Source organism: Microtus pennsylvanicus, chromosome 16, assembly GCF_037038515.1.
Source record: "Microtus pennsylvanicus isolate mMicPen1 chromosome 16, mMicPen1.hap1, whole genome shotgun sequence".
NCBI lineage: Eukaryota > Metazoa > Chordata > Mammalia > Rodentia > Cricetidae > Microtus > Microtus pennsylvanicus.
Window position 1 is genome coordinate 28,072,817 of NC_134594.1, and position 18,157 is coordinate 28,090,973.

Sequence of the window (18,157 nt, forward strand, 5' to 3'; positions counted from 1 at the left end):
TTTACAGTACATTTATTTGGTTAGTTTTCCTAGGTCCATTCCACAGGCCTTTCAACAGTGCATCAATGCTGGTGTTACTCAAATGCTTTCCTCGAAGCACATCTAGGTGCTGGAAAATTTGCACTGGGAAACAGCATGTGAGCCTATTCTCAACCCTTAGTTCCTGCTTCCTTCTCTCCCTGTCCTATGTAGCTTTTCTCTTCTTTCTTTTCTTTCTTTACCTCTCCCTCTCCCCACACTCTCTCTCGCCTTTTTCTTTTCTTTTTTGAGACAGAAGCTTTTCTTTTTTGTAGCGACTGGAGCACGGATTATGCTTGATAAATACAAACCGATTCAAAGGCCACAAAAAAGTGTATGTGGGGGTCCTTTCTCACTGGTTCATGGGGGATTCTTATTTCTGGAATACAAGATGAAGGTCAGAGCCTGGAATATTTCAGACCTATATCCCAATACGAACTCTGCATAGCAGCAATGTCTGAGGGGAAGCAATAGTCTCAATCCCTTTACTAGTTGGGCAGTAATTTAATAAGAGAAATTCTGAGCTTGCTTTCTTTAACAAAAGACACAAATGCAATGATAACTCAGGAATCTTTTGCCTGCACAACAGCACTCTGCACTGCCCAGCTGAGTTAATTAGCTTGTTCCTCCTTTCTCCTGCTTAGGTCAAGGGTGAGGATTCATCTTGTGTAATGCTGGCCACTGCATTACTTTCAGCCATTACCTGGTATGGAGGCTTTCACCAATGCACAGTTCATATGACTCTCAACACATTGTCAGAATATTTATCTTACAATACAAGTACCCTGGATAGCTTCTGGAATATGCCATGCTCTCACATCCCTCTAGATCTGTACTGATGGTATGCCCAATGTAAAGGGTTTTCCTTTTCTATTTTTTACTTGCCCTTCATTACTCCCTTCGTTCAGACATTTTTCCTAGGTGACCCTGGTGCTGTCACATCTGGATCTGGATACATTTGGATACATACTGGAGGCAGGATCTCTTATGGACCTGCTCTCTGCATTACACTACTTTGTCATCTCTGAAACATAAGGGTCTGGTACTCAGTAGGTGCACACAAAACCTGCTGAAGTTCAGGTTTAAATCCATTCCTTGTCATGACTTGTCCACTCTTTCACTTATGCTCTCTCCACACCTCACAAATCTTCCAGCTGCAGTGCCTGGCATTTGCTTGCATATTTATCTCCACAGACACCTGGAAGCCCTTCGATGGCTGGAATCACATCTGTCTCTGTATTCCCCACACTTAGCACACTGCCTGGTAAGGAACAAACACTAACAAATCCTCAATGAATCAACTGAAGCACAGGAGTCACCTCTGAATATCTCTAACTCAAAATTTCCCCCAAATGCCCCAGAGTCTCACTGATTTGTGTTAATTTATGTGAAATGGAGCCCAAGTATTTGCATTAAGGTAACAATGTCCGTTAAGTTTCAGTCAGCCTAATAAGCATTTCCTTGTATAGAAGAAACAGAGCATCTTTATGTGACTATGTTACCACAGTAAAAATCTACCTGTAAAGAACATGTAGTAGAAGGACGAACTTGGAAATGTATCAAACTTTGTTTGATCTCTTCCGGCTTTGAAGCAGAACACAATTCAAGTCTTTTCATGGTATTTGCTAAAGGAATTGGTACGTACACACAGGGCTGATCAGCCCTCCTGAAGTGTTACCATCTTGCAGCCCAGTGAACTTACCAGTTTTGTGGAACTGAAATAAACATTTGTCTAGATTAGAGAATATGAGATTTAAAGGTGCTTTTCAATCACAATATCCTTTATGAATTAGAGTTTCATCCATCAACATTACAGCGAAAGGAGGCAAGGTCTCAGAGGGCTGTCTCATTACAAGGCTTGTAAACACTGTCCTTAGAAAGAATTGGTTTATCACCTAACAAATCAAAATCTGATTGAGAGGAGAATTTATTTGAGATCATCTGTCTTAGAAGACATGTTGAACTGAATGCACTTCTTGGCCTCTTTAGCCATTCATCAAGAAATTAACGAGCAAATGCCACAAACCACTGGAGCGCCTTAGACTTGAAATGGGAATCACACACACAAAAATGAGCAAAGCCAGACAGGAGAGAAAGAGAGGCTCATTTCCTAAGAAAATATGAAAATGGCATGGGAATGTAAAGTTTCAGAAGAAAAAAGTACCACAGACTTGTAGATGAATGAAGTCAAATGCAAAATTAGACTTGTTTTCATTTTCTACCATGTTTAAACATAGGAAAACATTTTCCATATACTTATTCATAGAGTTATAGAGACACAGTGCAGCCCTGAAGACTTTCTTCCTTCATAAGTTTCTCTTACTAGGCAAGAAACCGTAAGAATCCAAGTATATTCTAATTGAGCTAATTGCTAATTAATTAACTACTTTTTTTTCCCCTGCCAGGGACTCCATGCAGGGCCATGCACGCTACCAAGCTAAATCATCCACTCTAACAAAGCATATTTAGAAGTGACGTGACAGGAAAACTAAAATGTCTCCAGCACTGCTACTATGTGCCAGCACCACACAGCCTTATTACTATTGACTTAATTTTCATTGTCTTAAGTAACTGTAAGTTAAGACACTGACAGAATATGCATACTATACTTGTTGATACTATCAACGTCTGAAAAAATCAAGATATAGCAATTACTTTGTTGCCATTATATTATTTTATATTGACAAACAAATACCATAAAGGACAATATAACATGGTTTGTTTTCATTTAAGGGATTATTCTACAGGTAACTGCAGATACTAAAAACGAGCAGCAGTCACTGGGAGGAAGAGGTGGCTTAGGGTTTAAGTCCTTTAAACCTGACACAGGTGATTTTTTGTTCATCTGGCTTATCTTCTGATGTCAATCTTCTGTGTGCTAGATATGGATTTAATTTATCCTCATTTATTTTGAAATGTTTTATTTAGAGATTTTTCTTACCGATATTCTCCCTACTTAATTTAGTTCTGGTGTGGTACTTAGGATGGAACCCAAGGTCATGAGCCTTCAAGGCAAGTGCTCTATCATTGATCTACATCCCCACTTTCTTAGTGCAATTTAATTTCTGTCTTAGGTATTGAGTAAACAACTGTTTGTTGAGAAAGCACATAAAACAATACTGTTACAGCTCCCCACTAATTCTAATTTCTATTTTAGGCATTGAGTAAACAACTGTTTGTTGAGAAAGCACATAAAACAGTACTGTTACAGCTCCCCACTAATTCTCTTCTACACGTGTGCTTAAGTTACTTTCCTTTGCATGTTTATCAGTTTATTCATAATGAGAAACTGGACTTTACAATTTACCATTCTTTATTCTTTCCTTTTATACTCATTATAAACATTTTTTAAAGATCTACACCAATTTCCTTTTCTTAATTTATATTTTTAAAAAACCTATATTTTCTCATTTTACACGTTAAGTTCAGTTCCCACTCACTTCCCTCCACACCAATTTCTTAACTTTGGTTTCCAATCTGTGAAGGAGGAATAATGAGCATTTTCCCAACCCAAGTTTAAGGGATTACTGCAAAATTAAAATGAGATAGTGGGTGCTTTTGTATTTTGAAGCTTTACTGCTCATGATATTAGTGGATTTATATAAAGGGAGAGAAGAAAGTAGGTAAATGTGAGTCATAAACCTAAAGTAAGATCAGCCTGATCCTGAAATCCTAAGCGCACTGCCTGGCCAGCATCAGTGCTCTTTGCTTTGTGGGAGATCTCCTTCCACCATGCTACTACACAAGGTCGAGTCTGCCCATAACCATTACAGAGCACAACGTACCCGCAGCTAGTCTAATAGATGCTTCCTGAACAAAGAAGAAGATGCAGCTCACAGATAGCTGGCATTTAAATACTTTCTCCCAATACCATTTTATTCATTCCATTCATTATGTTATTATTAAACAAGCTACACAAGCATCAACTTTTTTATTTTATCCTATCTTCATCACATTACTATATTCATCACATCACAATCACGTCATCATCACTATCATCATCACCACTATCATCACGTTTTCTAAAATGTGATTCAATCTAGGGCCTCATGTATGCTAGGGAAGCAATCTAAATAAAGCTATGTCACCAACCCCTTTTTCTTGTTTTTTTGAAAAGTTTGGATACAGGATTTCACAAAGTTATCCAAGCTAGCTTTGAGCTCAAAGGGAAGGCCTGGCCAGCCCTAAAATAGTGATACTCCAAGCACAGCCTTGCTGGGATCATAGTCATGTCCAGCACTCCATAAACATTTCTGATGGCTTTTGAAATTTTATGCAAGGGGTATTTTAACAACATGAATGTTTAAAATCTTGGTTATCTGTAGAAAAAAAACTTATGGTTTCTCAGTAAAAACTAAGTTTAACAGCATTTTCTCATTTTTTGAAGGAGGTCTTTGTAGGGAGGTTGGCAGAGTGAAAATTTAATGTAATTTTATTTTTGCCTAAATGTATGATTTGAAAATTCTAGTTTGTAGACATCTGGAAATCAGTTTCACAAGAGGGCATTCTTTTCAAAAGAGAAATTCTTTGCAATATACATCATTTCACATTTTTTAATCTATTCAATGTGTTTTGACAAACTACCCTAAAGTAAGTCAGATAAAATACTGTGCTTAATCTTCAAACTTAAATAATTTTTAAAAATAAAAGTACCAATGATATGGATACTTTGGGAAATGTTAAAATAAAGATTATTTTTTTCATTAAAATTCAAGTCAGAGCAACAAATACCTTTACAGGATAGTATTTTTTTGTAACTTTACAGAATATTATTTAACTGCCATCCAAAGAAAAAGAGTTCAAGATAAATTCATCTTTCACTTAATTAGGTTACAAGATCTCATGTGATGACGTGGATGTGTCAGTCCGTCACCAAGCACCACAGGGTTCTGACTGAACAGAGAAGGATGAAGGAAGGTTTTTTATCTCAGAGACACTTACTGCTCCCAACTTTGGGTGCCGTGCTTAGTGAATGTGTGAGATGAAAGCTAAAGGCACACACACATGTGGAAACTGGCCCAAACAATCACTAAGAAGTAAATATTTCCTTTCTAAGCAGTTTAAATTTTAGAAGTAATTTTAGAGTTACATTTAAAACATAGACCACATATTTTCTCCTTAAGATGGAGATATAAAAGAAAAGACTACTTTTAACGAATACTGAGAGAGAAATTTTATGCATGGGGAAAGAAAAGAAGAAAGAAAGAGAAAGGAAAAATGTAGAAAAAAAGAAATAAAAAACCAGAAAGAAGATCCAGAAAAATGCCAATGGTGAAAACTCCACACTACATTAAAGAGACTGGAATCCTGAAGCACATTCCTCTCTCTTTATACGTGATCCACCCCCAGAAGCTTCATCCCATCTGCATAAACTTTTCTGAGAAATATGTTCCCACAAGTGAAACAGGATGCTCACACTCAGACAAATTCTGTGTGTTACTTCATCACCTTCATAGAATGGCAGAGTGATTAGTGGGTAAGCTTCATAAATCAGATGTAAAGGCTGCAAGATCAGCCTTCATTCTCCTTCCTTTAGTTGTGGTATTTCTGTCCAGATGAAGATCTAAACACCATTTCCACTACAATTCCTTACTGTTGACACAGAGTTTAGTGAATGATCACAGATAGATATTATATATGCTCCCGTAAAATAAAAGATTTAAAAATGGTACTCGAATCATTATTGATGATACATCACTACCTTGCATACAATGGGAGCAGTGCATCCTTTGTGTTGCTACCAAGGAGGAATGTACAGACATTCCTTATCCCTTCAAGTCCTCTGAACAGCCAGAGTTGCTATGTACTAAACATTTAGTATTACCAATCTGTGTATTAATTAAGATTCAGTGAAATTATTCAGAATGTTAAACCCTGTTCAGATTAGTTATGCTTATAATGGCTGACCAGAATTTAAGAAAGAGAGAAGAAAATGGCTACCTAACACCCACAGTTATTGTCACTATAAAAGGACAGCGAGGACACTTGCAAGCAAAAGAACTGGATCAATATTAACGCGATTTTCATTTCATGCTTCCCCAACCCCAGTAAGCTGACAATATACTCTGATTATGTGAACTGCCTGAGAGTAACACAGGTTATTAGAGCAGGAGGTGGAAATGGGAGGCACTTTTTATATTGACAGGCCTGCTAATAGAGTATACTGATTTTCAAAGACATGTAATACATTTTCACAATTTGGTTCTGACAGCAAAAACAGAATTTCATTTATTCTTAATTCAAAATATTCATATGTAAGCAATATTTTTTAGAGCAGACCAGTAAAGGTGCTATTCATAAGCAGCATTTTAAGCGGAAAAATGCAATTAAAAAGATACAAGAAAATGTTATCGCATTTAAGTGAATTTAAGCACAATATAACTATAAAATGTTAATATAATAATCTAAGGCAATTCAGAAAACTGTATTACATGCTTTTTAGAAGAAAATATATTATACTAATTCCTTATGCATTTTAGGACTAAACCATCGGTAGGATTTTGACTAGTCATGAAGTTAGGGATCACGTATAATTATTTAGAACAGGATGTTGTATTACTTGAGGAAAAACAAACAATGCTGTTGGGCAAGTTTGGAACTCATTATCTTACAGGTCAGGACAATGTGTCCTCAACTCTGCCTGATTTCACTGGTCTGATCCATGGTAAGGTGCTTAGAGAACAGTGAGGGGAGATGGGTGCACCCAAGTGGAACACCAGTGGGGCATTCCCTCTTTCTAAGCAGTCTTTTCCCCTAGAAGATGAGAGGGATGGGCTGGGGAGGGAACTTGAAAAAGAAAGAAGCCTGCTAGATTCTGTGCCCAGAGGGATAGACGGGAGCAGAATATAAGCCTGAAATCCTATCAAATCTTGAAAAGGAATAAACATGAAGTCTATGACATAAACAAAAACTGAAGGATGGGGCACTTCCTAGAGCAACATGGGAAATTTGCTTTAAGTATCTCAGACTACTAGGAAAGGAGTAGAAGTTGGTTTGAATGGGCAAGGAACTGGCTCAGAGAGGGGGAAAACAGTAACTAACTCCTTCTTCTTTATTACTAAAGCAAGACACAGCCAGGATGCTGATGCTGTGCAGGTTATTTTAGCAGTACTCTATGAAACAAAGTGCTGGAGATGTGCTCAGTGGAAGAATGCTTCTTTACTTGGGTGCCCTAGGATCAACCCAAGTAGACAAAAAAGTAAATAGTAAGTAAGTGAATAAAAAATAGAACTAAAACCAGCATTAAAAAATTAAGATAAATTGAAAAACAAAGCTACATTATGTTTTCAGAAGTGACACAATTTATAAAGCCTATGAATGACACTAAGGTGGCCTATACTACAATACCCTCATGGGTAACATGCTGAGAGTTCCTAGATATTATCACGTAAGCTCCATTTGAGGGAATGCTCCACAGGGTCAAGCGCACTCAGAACGTGGTGAGGTGGTGCTTGGGGTGAGCTTTGGCTCATTCACCACATCCCTAGGTTATCTCATTTCTGTGGTCTGTTCTCTCCTAAACATAAACCTTCAACAGCCCCCCTGTCTGTTTACAGCCTCAGTTTCATACCATCCCCCCTAACATGAGCCTCTGGTTCCTTCAGGTGGTGCTGTTTGGGGTATTTTACTCTGTATGGTGTTGACCTTTTTCCCACATGCTCTCTCTATTCACTGATTTAGGGAAATTCAGTTCATGTTTTCAACTGCCACTCAGACACACTACTTTCAGAGAGCTCACAGCATTGCTAGTACACTGCAAAACAAATACCTATTGTACTGTGCAATGCATTACACATGCAGTTGTGTGTAGATGTTATCAGAAACTGGTCTAAAATGAGCAAACTAATGAAGAAATATGTTTCCCCTTGTCATTTGGCATAAGTCCACTAGATGAACTTTACCCCAGCTTCCTTTCTAGCATCTCAGAATGTTCTAAGATGAATAAAGTATAAACAACTCATGTCAGATCTTAAAAATGCTGCAATCACAGATATGTCCTTAGAAAACTTATCCTTCAATTCAGTTTCCCAAACTGATCAAATATATGGTTAAGTGCAGTACATGGATCTCATCAAGTAAGTACAAGACAGTGACTGGGTCTTAATGAGTACCCAGTTCAACAAAAACATGGGTGCTCTAATGGGATACATAGAGAAATCTGATTTTTGTTAGTAAGTCATTGTTATTTTATCTGACACTATGAAATATCTAAAATAAAATTATATTTATTATTATAAAATATCCTACTAAATTATTATTTTATTTATAATCTAAAATAAAATAATTTTGTATCCAGAGTTACAGAATGATCCCAAAGACTTGCTTAGGGCCATTAGCTTCTTTCCCACTGAGTCATAGCTTCAGTCTTAAATACAAATACTTTATAAATTTCTATCATTAAAACAAACACGGAGTCCGTCAAGTCAAGGCTTTAAGCCTCTCCATCTTGGTGAATTCTGTCCTGTCCTGTCCTGTCCTGTTCTGTCCTGTCCTGTCCTGTCCTACCCTACCCTACCCTACCCTACCCTACCTTACCCTATCTGTTACACTTATTTCCCTCCCCATGTTGGCGATTTCTATTCTTTCCACTCTTACTTCTCTGCTCACCTGGTAAATGCAGAACATCCTCTTGAGGTAATTTATAAGTCAGCTATTCTTAGTGAAATCTTCTCTGGTCAACCAGTCTCCTGTGCTCCTGTAGTTTAAAAATGTCCACCTCCCTAACTTAGTGTCTAGAACATGTGTGATACACAGAAACTGTTCAATAAATGCCTTTCAATTAGCACAGCTAGGCTTCTGAATCTGCTTAAATCCTGTGTGTCTAAATCTTCATTGTAAGAACAGGTAGGTAGTTTGGTGGATCAGTTTTTGATATGCAAAATGCCATGTATGTGCAAAAGGGTATTATAAGCATATTTGTAGCCTTTGTGACCCCATTTTAGGAAATCTATTTAAGTCATTTTACTAGCCCATAAAACCATAGGATGAAGACAAGGATAGGAGACAAAGCTTATGAAGTGCTATCAAGAAGAGCTGGCAGACAACTGCCTGCAGGGCTTTCCTTCTCTTAAAATAATGCATCATTAATTTTTCAGCAGTTACTGGAACCTAATTCAAACCACTAATTTTTATTCTAAATACAAAGACAGAATTTATAATGCACAAATTAATGCAAGAGGTTTACTCATTTTTTTCTACATAGTAAGGACGTGGGTTCTCAAATTTGTAATAATTGCAAGCTCTTGGCAGAATGAAGACAGATAATTTCATAGTTTTTCTCAATGACTGCATTGCTGCACAGCGTTGTTCCCACTTTCAGCACCTTCCTATTTTCTGACGACTACATGAAACATATTACAGTAGCCATGCATGCAGCAGCAGACTAATTTAATTCCAGCTCATTACAGAGCTGCTTTTTGTGCATCAAGGTCATAACTTGATGGCTTCACAAGCTTAGATAAATCAGGTGTTAAGCAGACAGATCTCTGAGGAATGTAAGAATGTTCTCATTTGCAGTTCTCAGCATATCTTATTATTTATTGCCAAAGAAATGACTGATTAACTTTGTCATCTTTGCTCTGTGTTTTTTTTCCCTCCCTCAGGCTGAGGCAGCCTGCCCTCTTCTGCAGTACCAGATCAGACCTATTTAAGATGATGTCTTTGATCACAGACATGAAGTACTTGCGATCCTAGGCTTTGATGAAATGTAGCTCCACTGTAATTTTATGGAAGAGAAACAGAAGCCCAAATGATGACTGACACTCAACAAAGAGAACCAAACTTACTAAGAGTTTCCCTTATTCTTTGTCAGCATGTATTTTTACACACTAGAATGTACCAGAAGTTGAAGAGTCTGGGTTTTACTTTAACATGTAACAGTTAAAACCCACTATTTCAATTTTTTCATCTATTAATTAATTTGCCCAAAGAATATATCATGCAGATGAAAAGATAAGTTTTAAAACATCTTTCTTATGTAATTCCAATGCTATGGTTTGTAAAATTCCTGACAAATTTTCACTTGAAAGAGATTTTACCACTAAAAATCACCTAAATAACACATTCAGTGCATGCAAAATTAACACATTAAACATCAAGAAAAAATTACATGCCCCTAGGTTTTTTATTAATCATATTCCAACACCAGAGACTGAGACTGTGTCAAATCATACTGAATTTTTTGCACACAACAACCTCATAAATTATTCAACTCATTAGTGTTACTAAAAAGGAGGAAAAATTCCATCACTGAAAAGGCTATTTTCCAACTGAAAAAGGTCAACTAGAAGTTTTATTAATAAAATCATGGAGAAAACATTCAAAATCACTTATGAAATAAAACTGTCTTTTGTTTCCTTAGAATTATATCAAACCCTGATTATTTATTCAAAGAAAAAAATTAATCTTATTATTTGAGACTCTGAAAATAATGCCATGAAATCTGAACTATAGATGGATATTTCTTCCCATCATGGATGTACAACTTTATTTTAATCTAAGCCATGTGGCTGGATTTAAGATATCAAGAAAGATCAGGCGGTCCAAGGCATTTCTACTAAGCCTGAAGTCCATTGCCTCTCCTTCACTTCTGTTACCCTCATGTAGACTCCTGTCTCCAAACTCATGATCTACACTAACAGATGACTCAACTTGGACTTTGAAGTGCAGACATGTTTTGCCCACTAAGGAAGGCGACCTGTTTAAGAAACTGAACGAGGCTCTCTCAGTTTACAAGTCTTTAAGAATTCTATTTTATTACTGATTCCACTTTTTTACCCACATTGGGAGTTATCAATATAAAACATTATTTGGTTCCTGAAACATGGACAAATGAAAAATAGTTTTCACCACAATCCAAAGTGGAGATTGTGCATATTCAAAGCCAAATGGCAAGTCAGGATTTAAAACATTTATCATTAGGAGGTATAAATGATGCAATTATTTGACAAGGAAGAAGGAATACATTGAATGTTAACTTGTCTTAGGTAGTCTTTGGGAATTTGTAGCTCTGTCCTATGAAGTTTTCCTAAGGGTCTTCCTAACATCACAGGTCTACAAGGTGGCTTTTGGTTTGCACCCTTCCAAAGTTCGCCTACATAGACACAGGGTATTCAGACAATGGGCTGGGTTTTATATAGTTTGGTTTTTCTTTTTTCTTTTTCTTTTTGGCTTTATATAGATATTTTGAATGTAAAACTTTAAAAGCAGAATCTGCTTTCAATTAAGTCTCCCAGCATCTATTTTTATTGAAGGAAGTGCTTTGTAATCATTACTGGCAGTTACTTCCTCTTTCTTCTGAAGTACTTCGTGCACAGTTTGGGAAACAAGCAGGGCTAGAAGTAGGGAATCCTGGTTGTTTGCAATCTTCCCTTTATTTGTCTATAGATATCCCTCCACGGAATACTTCCCATTTTCCTGACCCAGCTCTTTTTCTGATTGCCAACCCTCTCCTCAGTTCCTGAGGTCCACAGATGAGCCCCGATGAAGGCTTGAAAAGGTGTACCCTGGAAGTGTTCAGGGGCGGAGATCTGTGGTATGTTATCTTTGGACTTCCATAACACAACCTGAACTCTGGGGACTGACCATCATGTGACTCTACCATAGGAACTGTACAAGTGCTTTAAATGTATGTGGCCTGGATATGATGTTGGTTACTAATACTTGTCAAATAAAAACACCCTTCTTTCTCTTTATCAAAGAACCAAACCCAAGAGAGACAAAAGAACCTGAATACTGTTCATCACCTAGAATTTAAAATTAATGAAAATAACATCTTTAAAATTACCATGAAATACACAGAAGATTTGCTAGCATGGCTCATTTATTTCAAGATGTAAGTAATATTTATTTTAGTTCAGATTTATTAAAAATAGTTTTTATGGGATTAAAATATGAATCATCAAAGGGATTTTTAAGGCAAAAATACAAATCAAACACGAAGAGACCCATTTTTTCCCCCACACAAACAAAAGGATTATTTTCATAACAAAGCCCTTTTGAAGTAACTTGTAGAGTATGGGTGGCAGCCTCTATAAAATTAGTTTTTATAACTATTACTAATACACCTTAGTCTAACCTCTCTTACAAATCATTTGCAGACAATTCTACTTTCCAATAAGGTAAATTCATACTGAATTGGTGAACAGATTTAAATTAGTAAATAAAGCACCCATGTTTAATTCCAGCATTCCAGAGGCAGAGGGAGATGGAACTCTGTGAATTCCAGGCCAGGGACATCCTCACACTACTATCAAGTATATGCTGCCTAAGCAGGCAGTATTTCTATGAATCATGAATGTAACAACCCACTTTCATTTGGCTGCAAATCCTTAGGGTGCTAAAATCCTTACATGGGTTTTAGAGTTGATTTGAAAATTCCTTATAGTGAGGACTCTTATGATTTATTGAAACATTTTTAATGTTTACTTCCACTGTATAATTACTATGTAATTTTTCATAAGGTAATGGTTGAATTGAAACCCTTAGGTACAGTGTTTATTTAATAATGATTTATATCTTTTACACTCACTTCATTAAGAATAAGAGTTGTATGGCATGATACAAACTATATAATAATGCAAAACTATTTACCATATGTGGTAAACTTTAAAACAGATAGTTCACTTAATTACTCTCAAGTAAGTGAAAATAAATATTGCAAGTAACTCTAGGATTAAAAGTGGACAACACAAACTACATGAACAGTGCTCATTATTATTACCTCGGAATATATGGCACAAGAAATTCTGATATAAGCAGACTTAAGCTTATCAGAGCATTTAAAAATGGCTAAATAGTGTCAGTGAGATGGCTCAGTGAGTAAAGGTTCTTGCCATTAACTCTGATAAATGTGGATTGAATCCCCAGGACCCACATGCTGAAAGGAGCAAATGACTCTCCTTTCACTTCCACACATGAGCTACGACACGTAAACATATGTGCCTGTACTTGTGCATACACGAGCTTGAGCACACACATACAATAGATGTAGCAAATTTAAAAAATGGGCAAATAAAATGTAATTAAGAAAACTTATTAGACAACAATCTAAAGTAAAATTTTTATTAAACTATAGTAATGTTTTTCTTAAAAATTTTAAAAAAGAGAATTGGGGTACAGCTTTTTTGCAGTGTGGTGGTTGATAACACTGGGAATGTATTGTTAGGCATAAACTTCACTAGCAATCCATTGGAAACCTGGGAGCTGAACTGGCTGAACAGAACAAGACTGTCAATTAATTTATGGACCATGTGTGTGGTGTATGTATATGCATTTGTTTGCATGTAGGCACGTGGTTATGTGGTCACATGCGTGTATGTGGATGTGGATGTTACCAATGTCTTTGTTGATAACTTTCAACTCTGTGAGTATGTGTGAATGCATGCATGGACGCCATAGATGTCTTCCTTGATTACTTTCCATCTTGTTTTGTAAAACTGAGTCTCGGAATCTAGAGTTTATTAAATGCTTAGAGTGACTGGCCAGGGATCTGCCTATCTCTGGTCCTGCGACGATGGGGTTACAGAGGTATGCTTCTGTCCTACTTTTAAGTGGATATTGGATGCTGGGATTCTGAACTCAGCAAGACTGACTGACTGAGCCATCTTCCCAGCCTGATAATTTTCTGAGCTTAAAATAAATACGGTGGAAATATTATGTTAATAGGTTACTAAAAACATTTCAGTTATATTTGTAAATCAAGATCATTATATACGCCTATGTATAAATGGGGACACACACACACAGAGATGTATAAAAACACAGGTCTTGCAGCAGGATCTGTGCAGTACCCACAGTAGAAAAATAAACAAAATACACACCCACACTTGAGTACAGGATTATAATATATCTTTACATGGCTGTGATCATTAAAGTTTGAAAGACATTGAAAAATCCATGTCACTGTAGTTTTAGGTTATTTGAAGGGATGTTAGGTTATGACCAGATGTGAGTATTTTATCCTTTTATAGTAAGATAAAGTCTCTCAAATAAATCTAAGAAATATGGAGTTTGGTTCTACCTTGATAGCGCTAAAGGGCAAGGCGAAACATTTCTAACACTTAGGTTAGTATTACCCAATATTGCAAAACTAAATTCTTACTATCACAGACCCCGCACCTCAGAAGTGATTCTGCTTTTGAGGCAGTGGCACTCACCGTACTCAATTGCAGATTTGAGCAGTGCTTCAGCATGTGTGGAGCCAAATGCATTTCGAACAAATCTTCTCCTTCGTCGAAGATCATCCTCCCAGTAATCCAGACGCCAGAAATCATGCAACTGACTAGATGTGGGAAATAAATGACATTAATGTTAGTAATAAAAAGCTGAAACAGGAAATTCATTTGTTCCCAAAAATTAAATTTTACTTCATTGGTATCTATGGAAAATTAAGACAAGTGTGTTTGTATGAGTATTACTATCACAACAAGCAGTAGGTAAAACAGCTGCATTCTCGTACTTTATTCTCTCACACTGTAAATACTTGGCTGCTTTTCTTTTTTTACAGTGTTCTTTTCTCTACCAAACATTGATTATAAGGAGTTTAGTAACAAATGCAACATCAAATTGCAAGCATTAATGGCAGTTTCCTTTCTTTTACAGTTTATAACAAGCTTGTAAATCAGAGTAGACCTTACTACAGACAGTCTGCAACTCAATGTCTGTAGCTTAGTAGACTAAATTAAGAAGAATAAAATATTGCCCATGTGGATCTGGTGGAGAAATGATTAAAATGATGTGCTGAAATATTCATTGAAGTAAATCCCTGCTGCCCATAGCAACCTGAGAAAAGTGCAATTTTATCCATTATTAATAATACCAAATTAGAGTTGCAAAAAAATTTCCAGTATGTGGTAATTGTCTTGGTAAATTATTATTCTAGTGCTAAGAGTCCTCAGATGATTTTACAGCTTTCAGCTAATATAAACCATTAACAAGTACGGTTATCATCGGATAACACTGTCTTGTACATGCTGAACCATTATTAAAACCCACAGTGCATTTCAGGAATTACTTGACACATGCACATTACATGTCCAATGCAGCATTTGTTATGGGGCTTTGTTTTCATTTAACTTAAACAAACATTGGTGGTAAATACCTCAGCTTAAAAAGTTAGGTTTTCTGTTTATAGAATGTAGACTAATATAGTAAAAAAAAAAATGATGCTGTAAGTGAGCAGCACTGTTGATAAAAACATAGTCTATTGTAGTATCAATGGTGTTTTTAACTACAAAGTCCCTTCTGAGACTCATGACCTTTACTTAACTGTAAGTGCCGGGCTCCCAAAATTCAAATGGCCCTCAGCACTGTCTTCCAGGCTCCTACCAGGATGGTCCATTAAGTACTGCCAACTGCTTTTCTATTCCAAAGTCTCCAAGTCTTCCATATTCCTCTAACAAGCAGCATGGTCGGCCTGTCACAGAAATATCCCACTCCCAATAAGACCTTTTGTCTGTGAACAGACACCACGATCAAGGCAACTCTTAAAAGAAACATGGCTTGCTTACAGTTTTGATTTTCTTATTTAGTTTTTATTTTTATGATAATTGAGTTTTTTTTATTACAACACTGTTTGGCCTATTAACTCAGGCTTCTTTTTATGTCTTAAATTAATCCATTTTTTTACTTTCAATTACTAACAATTTTATTTTGAGGAACATTAAAAATGTATTTTAAATCAGAAAGCCCATGTCATTTCCAGTTCATCTTCCCTTCTACTCATGATAGGCCTGACTTTTAGATTGAAGCTTTTTTTTTGTTTTTTGTTTATTTTATTTTTTTTATTTTTGAGCTTTTTAAAGAGGTAGATTACTCTCATAAACTTCACAGAAGATTGAATTTACAAGATTAAACAAAATCAAAGATGGTAGGTAATCTGTTGTTGGACATTTAGCAATAAAAATTATTCAAAAGATCAGATAAAAGGTTAGAGTCAGAACAAACAGATACTTTACTAAAAACACATGAGACATTCCACACATTACCATATACTAATCATTGATATTAAGAATTCTGTGTATAACTCGGAAGGCAGGGACAGGCAGATCTCTATAAGTTTGAGGCCAGTCTGGTCTACAGTGTGAGTTCCAGGACAGTCAAGACTACATAAAAAAAACTCTGTCTAGAACCCTGGCCCCTTCAAAGAAATTCCATGTATGCAATTTAACCCTGCCCAGATCACACAAAAGCATGTGTCTAACAGATTGGTAATTAAATATTATCTTCACATGAAGAGGCCCTTTTATGAAAGCCATGACTTCATACACTGAGTATACGCCACTAAGAGACTGCATGATAAAAACTGGAGCTTATGTCTTTTCTTTTCTTTTTGCAGTACTAGGGATTAAAATTAGAGCTTTGCACATGCTAGGCAGTGCTCTACCACTGAGCCACATACCAAGCCCTGAATTACACTTCAGTATGGTGTGATGCTAACTTGGGTACCTCAACTATATAATTTAAATGGGTATATTGTATAATATATACATTATATTAATAAAGCTATTATTACGATAAAGGTGTCATTTTTTCTGTTTGGACACACTATAGATTATACTTCTCCCATCTACACTATGGATTATACTTCTTCCATCTACTTTTCTTTTTTCCTTCTTTTTTTTTTCTTTAAATGAGGCATGATCTTGTTATGTAGTTCAAGATTGCCTTGACCTCGTAGCAAGGTCAGTCCCCCTGCCTAAGTGTGTCAAATGATGGGAGACAGGAGCTGGCCACCATGTCTAACTTTATGCATGTTGAAGAAAAGAATGCTGATGTGACTTTTGGGCAATTATTGTCAGTGTCAGCCAGTCACTTTCACACAAGGGTCTCAGGGACAGTGGATAGGGCATAGGGTGGGTGCCATGTCCCTTTCCCTTGGCATACCATCTATTACTTAAGATGTTAGAGTGACTTTCGGGAGTACTGCCGCTCTGAGGGCCTGTGCAGACGTGGGTGTGGATGAGAAATACGTTTTGTTTTTTTTCAAGACAGGGTTTCTCTGTAGCTTTAGAGTCTTTCCTGGAACCCTCTCTGTTAACCAGACCAACCTTGAACTCACAGAGGTTGCCTCTGCCTCCCAAGTGCTGAGATTAAAATTGTGCACCACCACCACTGGGCCAAGATTTTCTTGAGTTGAATCCCTGAGGTGTTCAGGTTGTTTGTGACCTCAGTATAACCCAAGAGATAAGTTTGTAGGAAGCTAAGTATGACAGGCCAATGGGCACGGATTTAATCACTCCACATCTGCTAGTTTTTTCAGTCCTCTTAAAATCCAAATGAGAAAAGCAGCACTATTACACACCCTTATAAGAAAACAGGCCAAGAGGGGTTACTGTTCTCAATATCAAGCAACCACTTAGTGGCAGAGCAAGCACGTGTTCTCTGGTACTCGGATTTCTTAGCTACACTCATTGTAAAGGCAATTGAAAAAATGAACTCTCTTAAGGCTATGGCACCAAAGACAGTTATTTCCTGCCTCTTTTCAAGAAAAGCCAACTACCCTGGATGAACACTGGCAATTATGGGAGAGATGCAGTGAACTTAGTGAACTTTAAAAACTTCAGTTACTATCATCTAGCAATATTTATGAGGGATATAGTTATTTTTCTTTTAAAAGCTTGGATTCGTACACATTAACTGTATGAAATCATGGGTTTCATTTAGTCTCTTTCTCATGTCTGTCTTGTACTTTGGACATACTCACCAAACAAGGTACATCTTAATTCTTCTATCAGTGTGAAGGGGAAGCATGTCTATTTGATAAGGAGAGGAAAATCACTTAAGGAGAAATCTTTATTCTTCCCTTAAAATAATTAGTTATATCAAAGATGTCAAGTACTTATATTTGGAACCATGCCAAAGAATGGCCTTTTGCTAGATTCTGGGTGCTGAGATGTTTGACTTTTAATTTGATTTTGATTTTGTTTTGTTTTGCTTTCTTCAGAGAAGGCAGACTTTTAAGGAGTAAAAAAACCCACTTCATTTATCTACTTTTTTTTTTTTGCCTTTTGTGTATACCACCACATCCTTTAAGTCTGTTTTTCTAGTAGCATAAAGAATAAAGTGATTTCACAGTCTTCAAGGGGTAGCGTTTTCAATGTGAAAATGCAAGATGAGAAAATCTGTCCACAAGAAACTG

General features: G+C 36.5%; 1 protein-coding gene across 3 annotated transcripts in view; it reads right to left on the reverse strand.

Moving 5' to 3' along the window:
- Positions 1-18,157, reverse strand: part of Nbea (neurobeachin) — a 492,297-nt gene that overhangs the window by 178,815 nt on the left and 295,325 nt on the right. For all 3 annotated transcript variants that reach the window (XM_075950839.1, XM_075950838.1, XM_075950840.1), the window contains exon 38: positions 14,175-14,299. In XM_075950839.1, the coding sequence (XP_075806954.1) occupies positions 14,175-14,299 (125 nt within the window). The remainder of the gene's footprint in view (positions 1-14,174; positions 14,300-18,157) is intronic.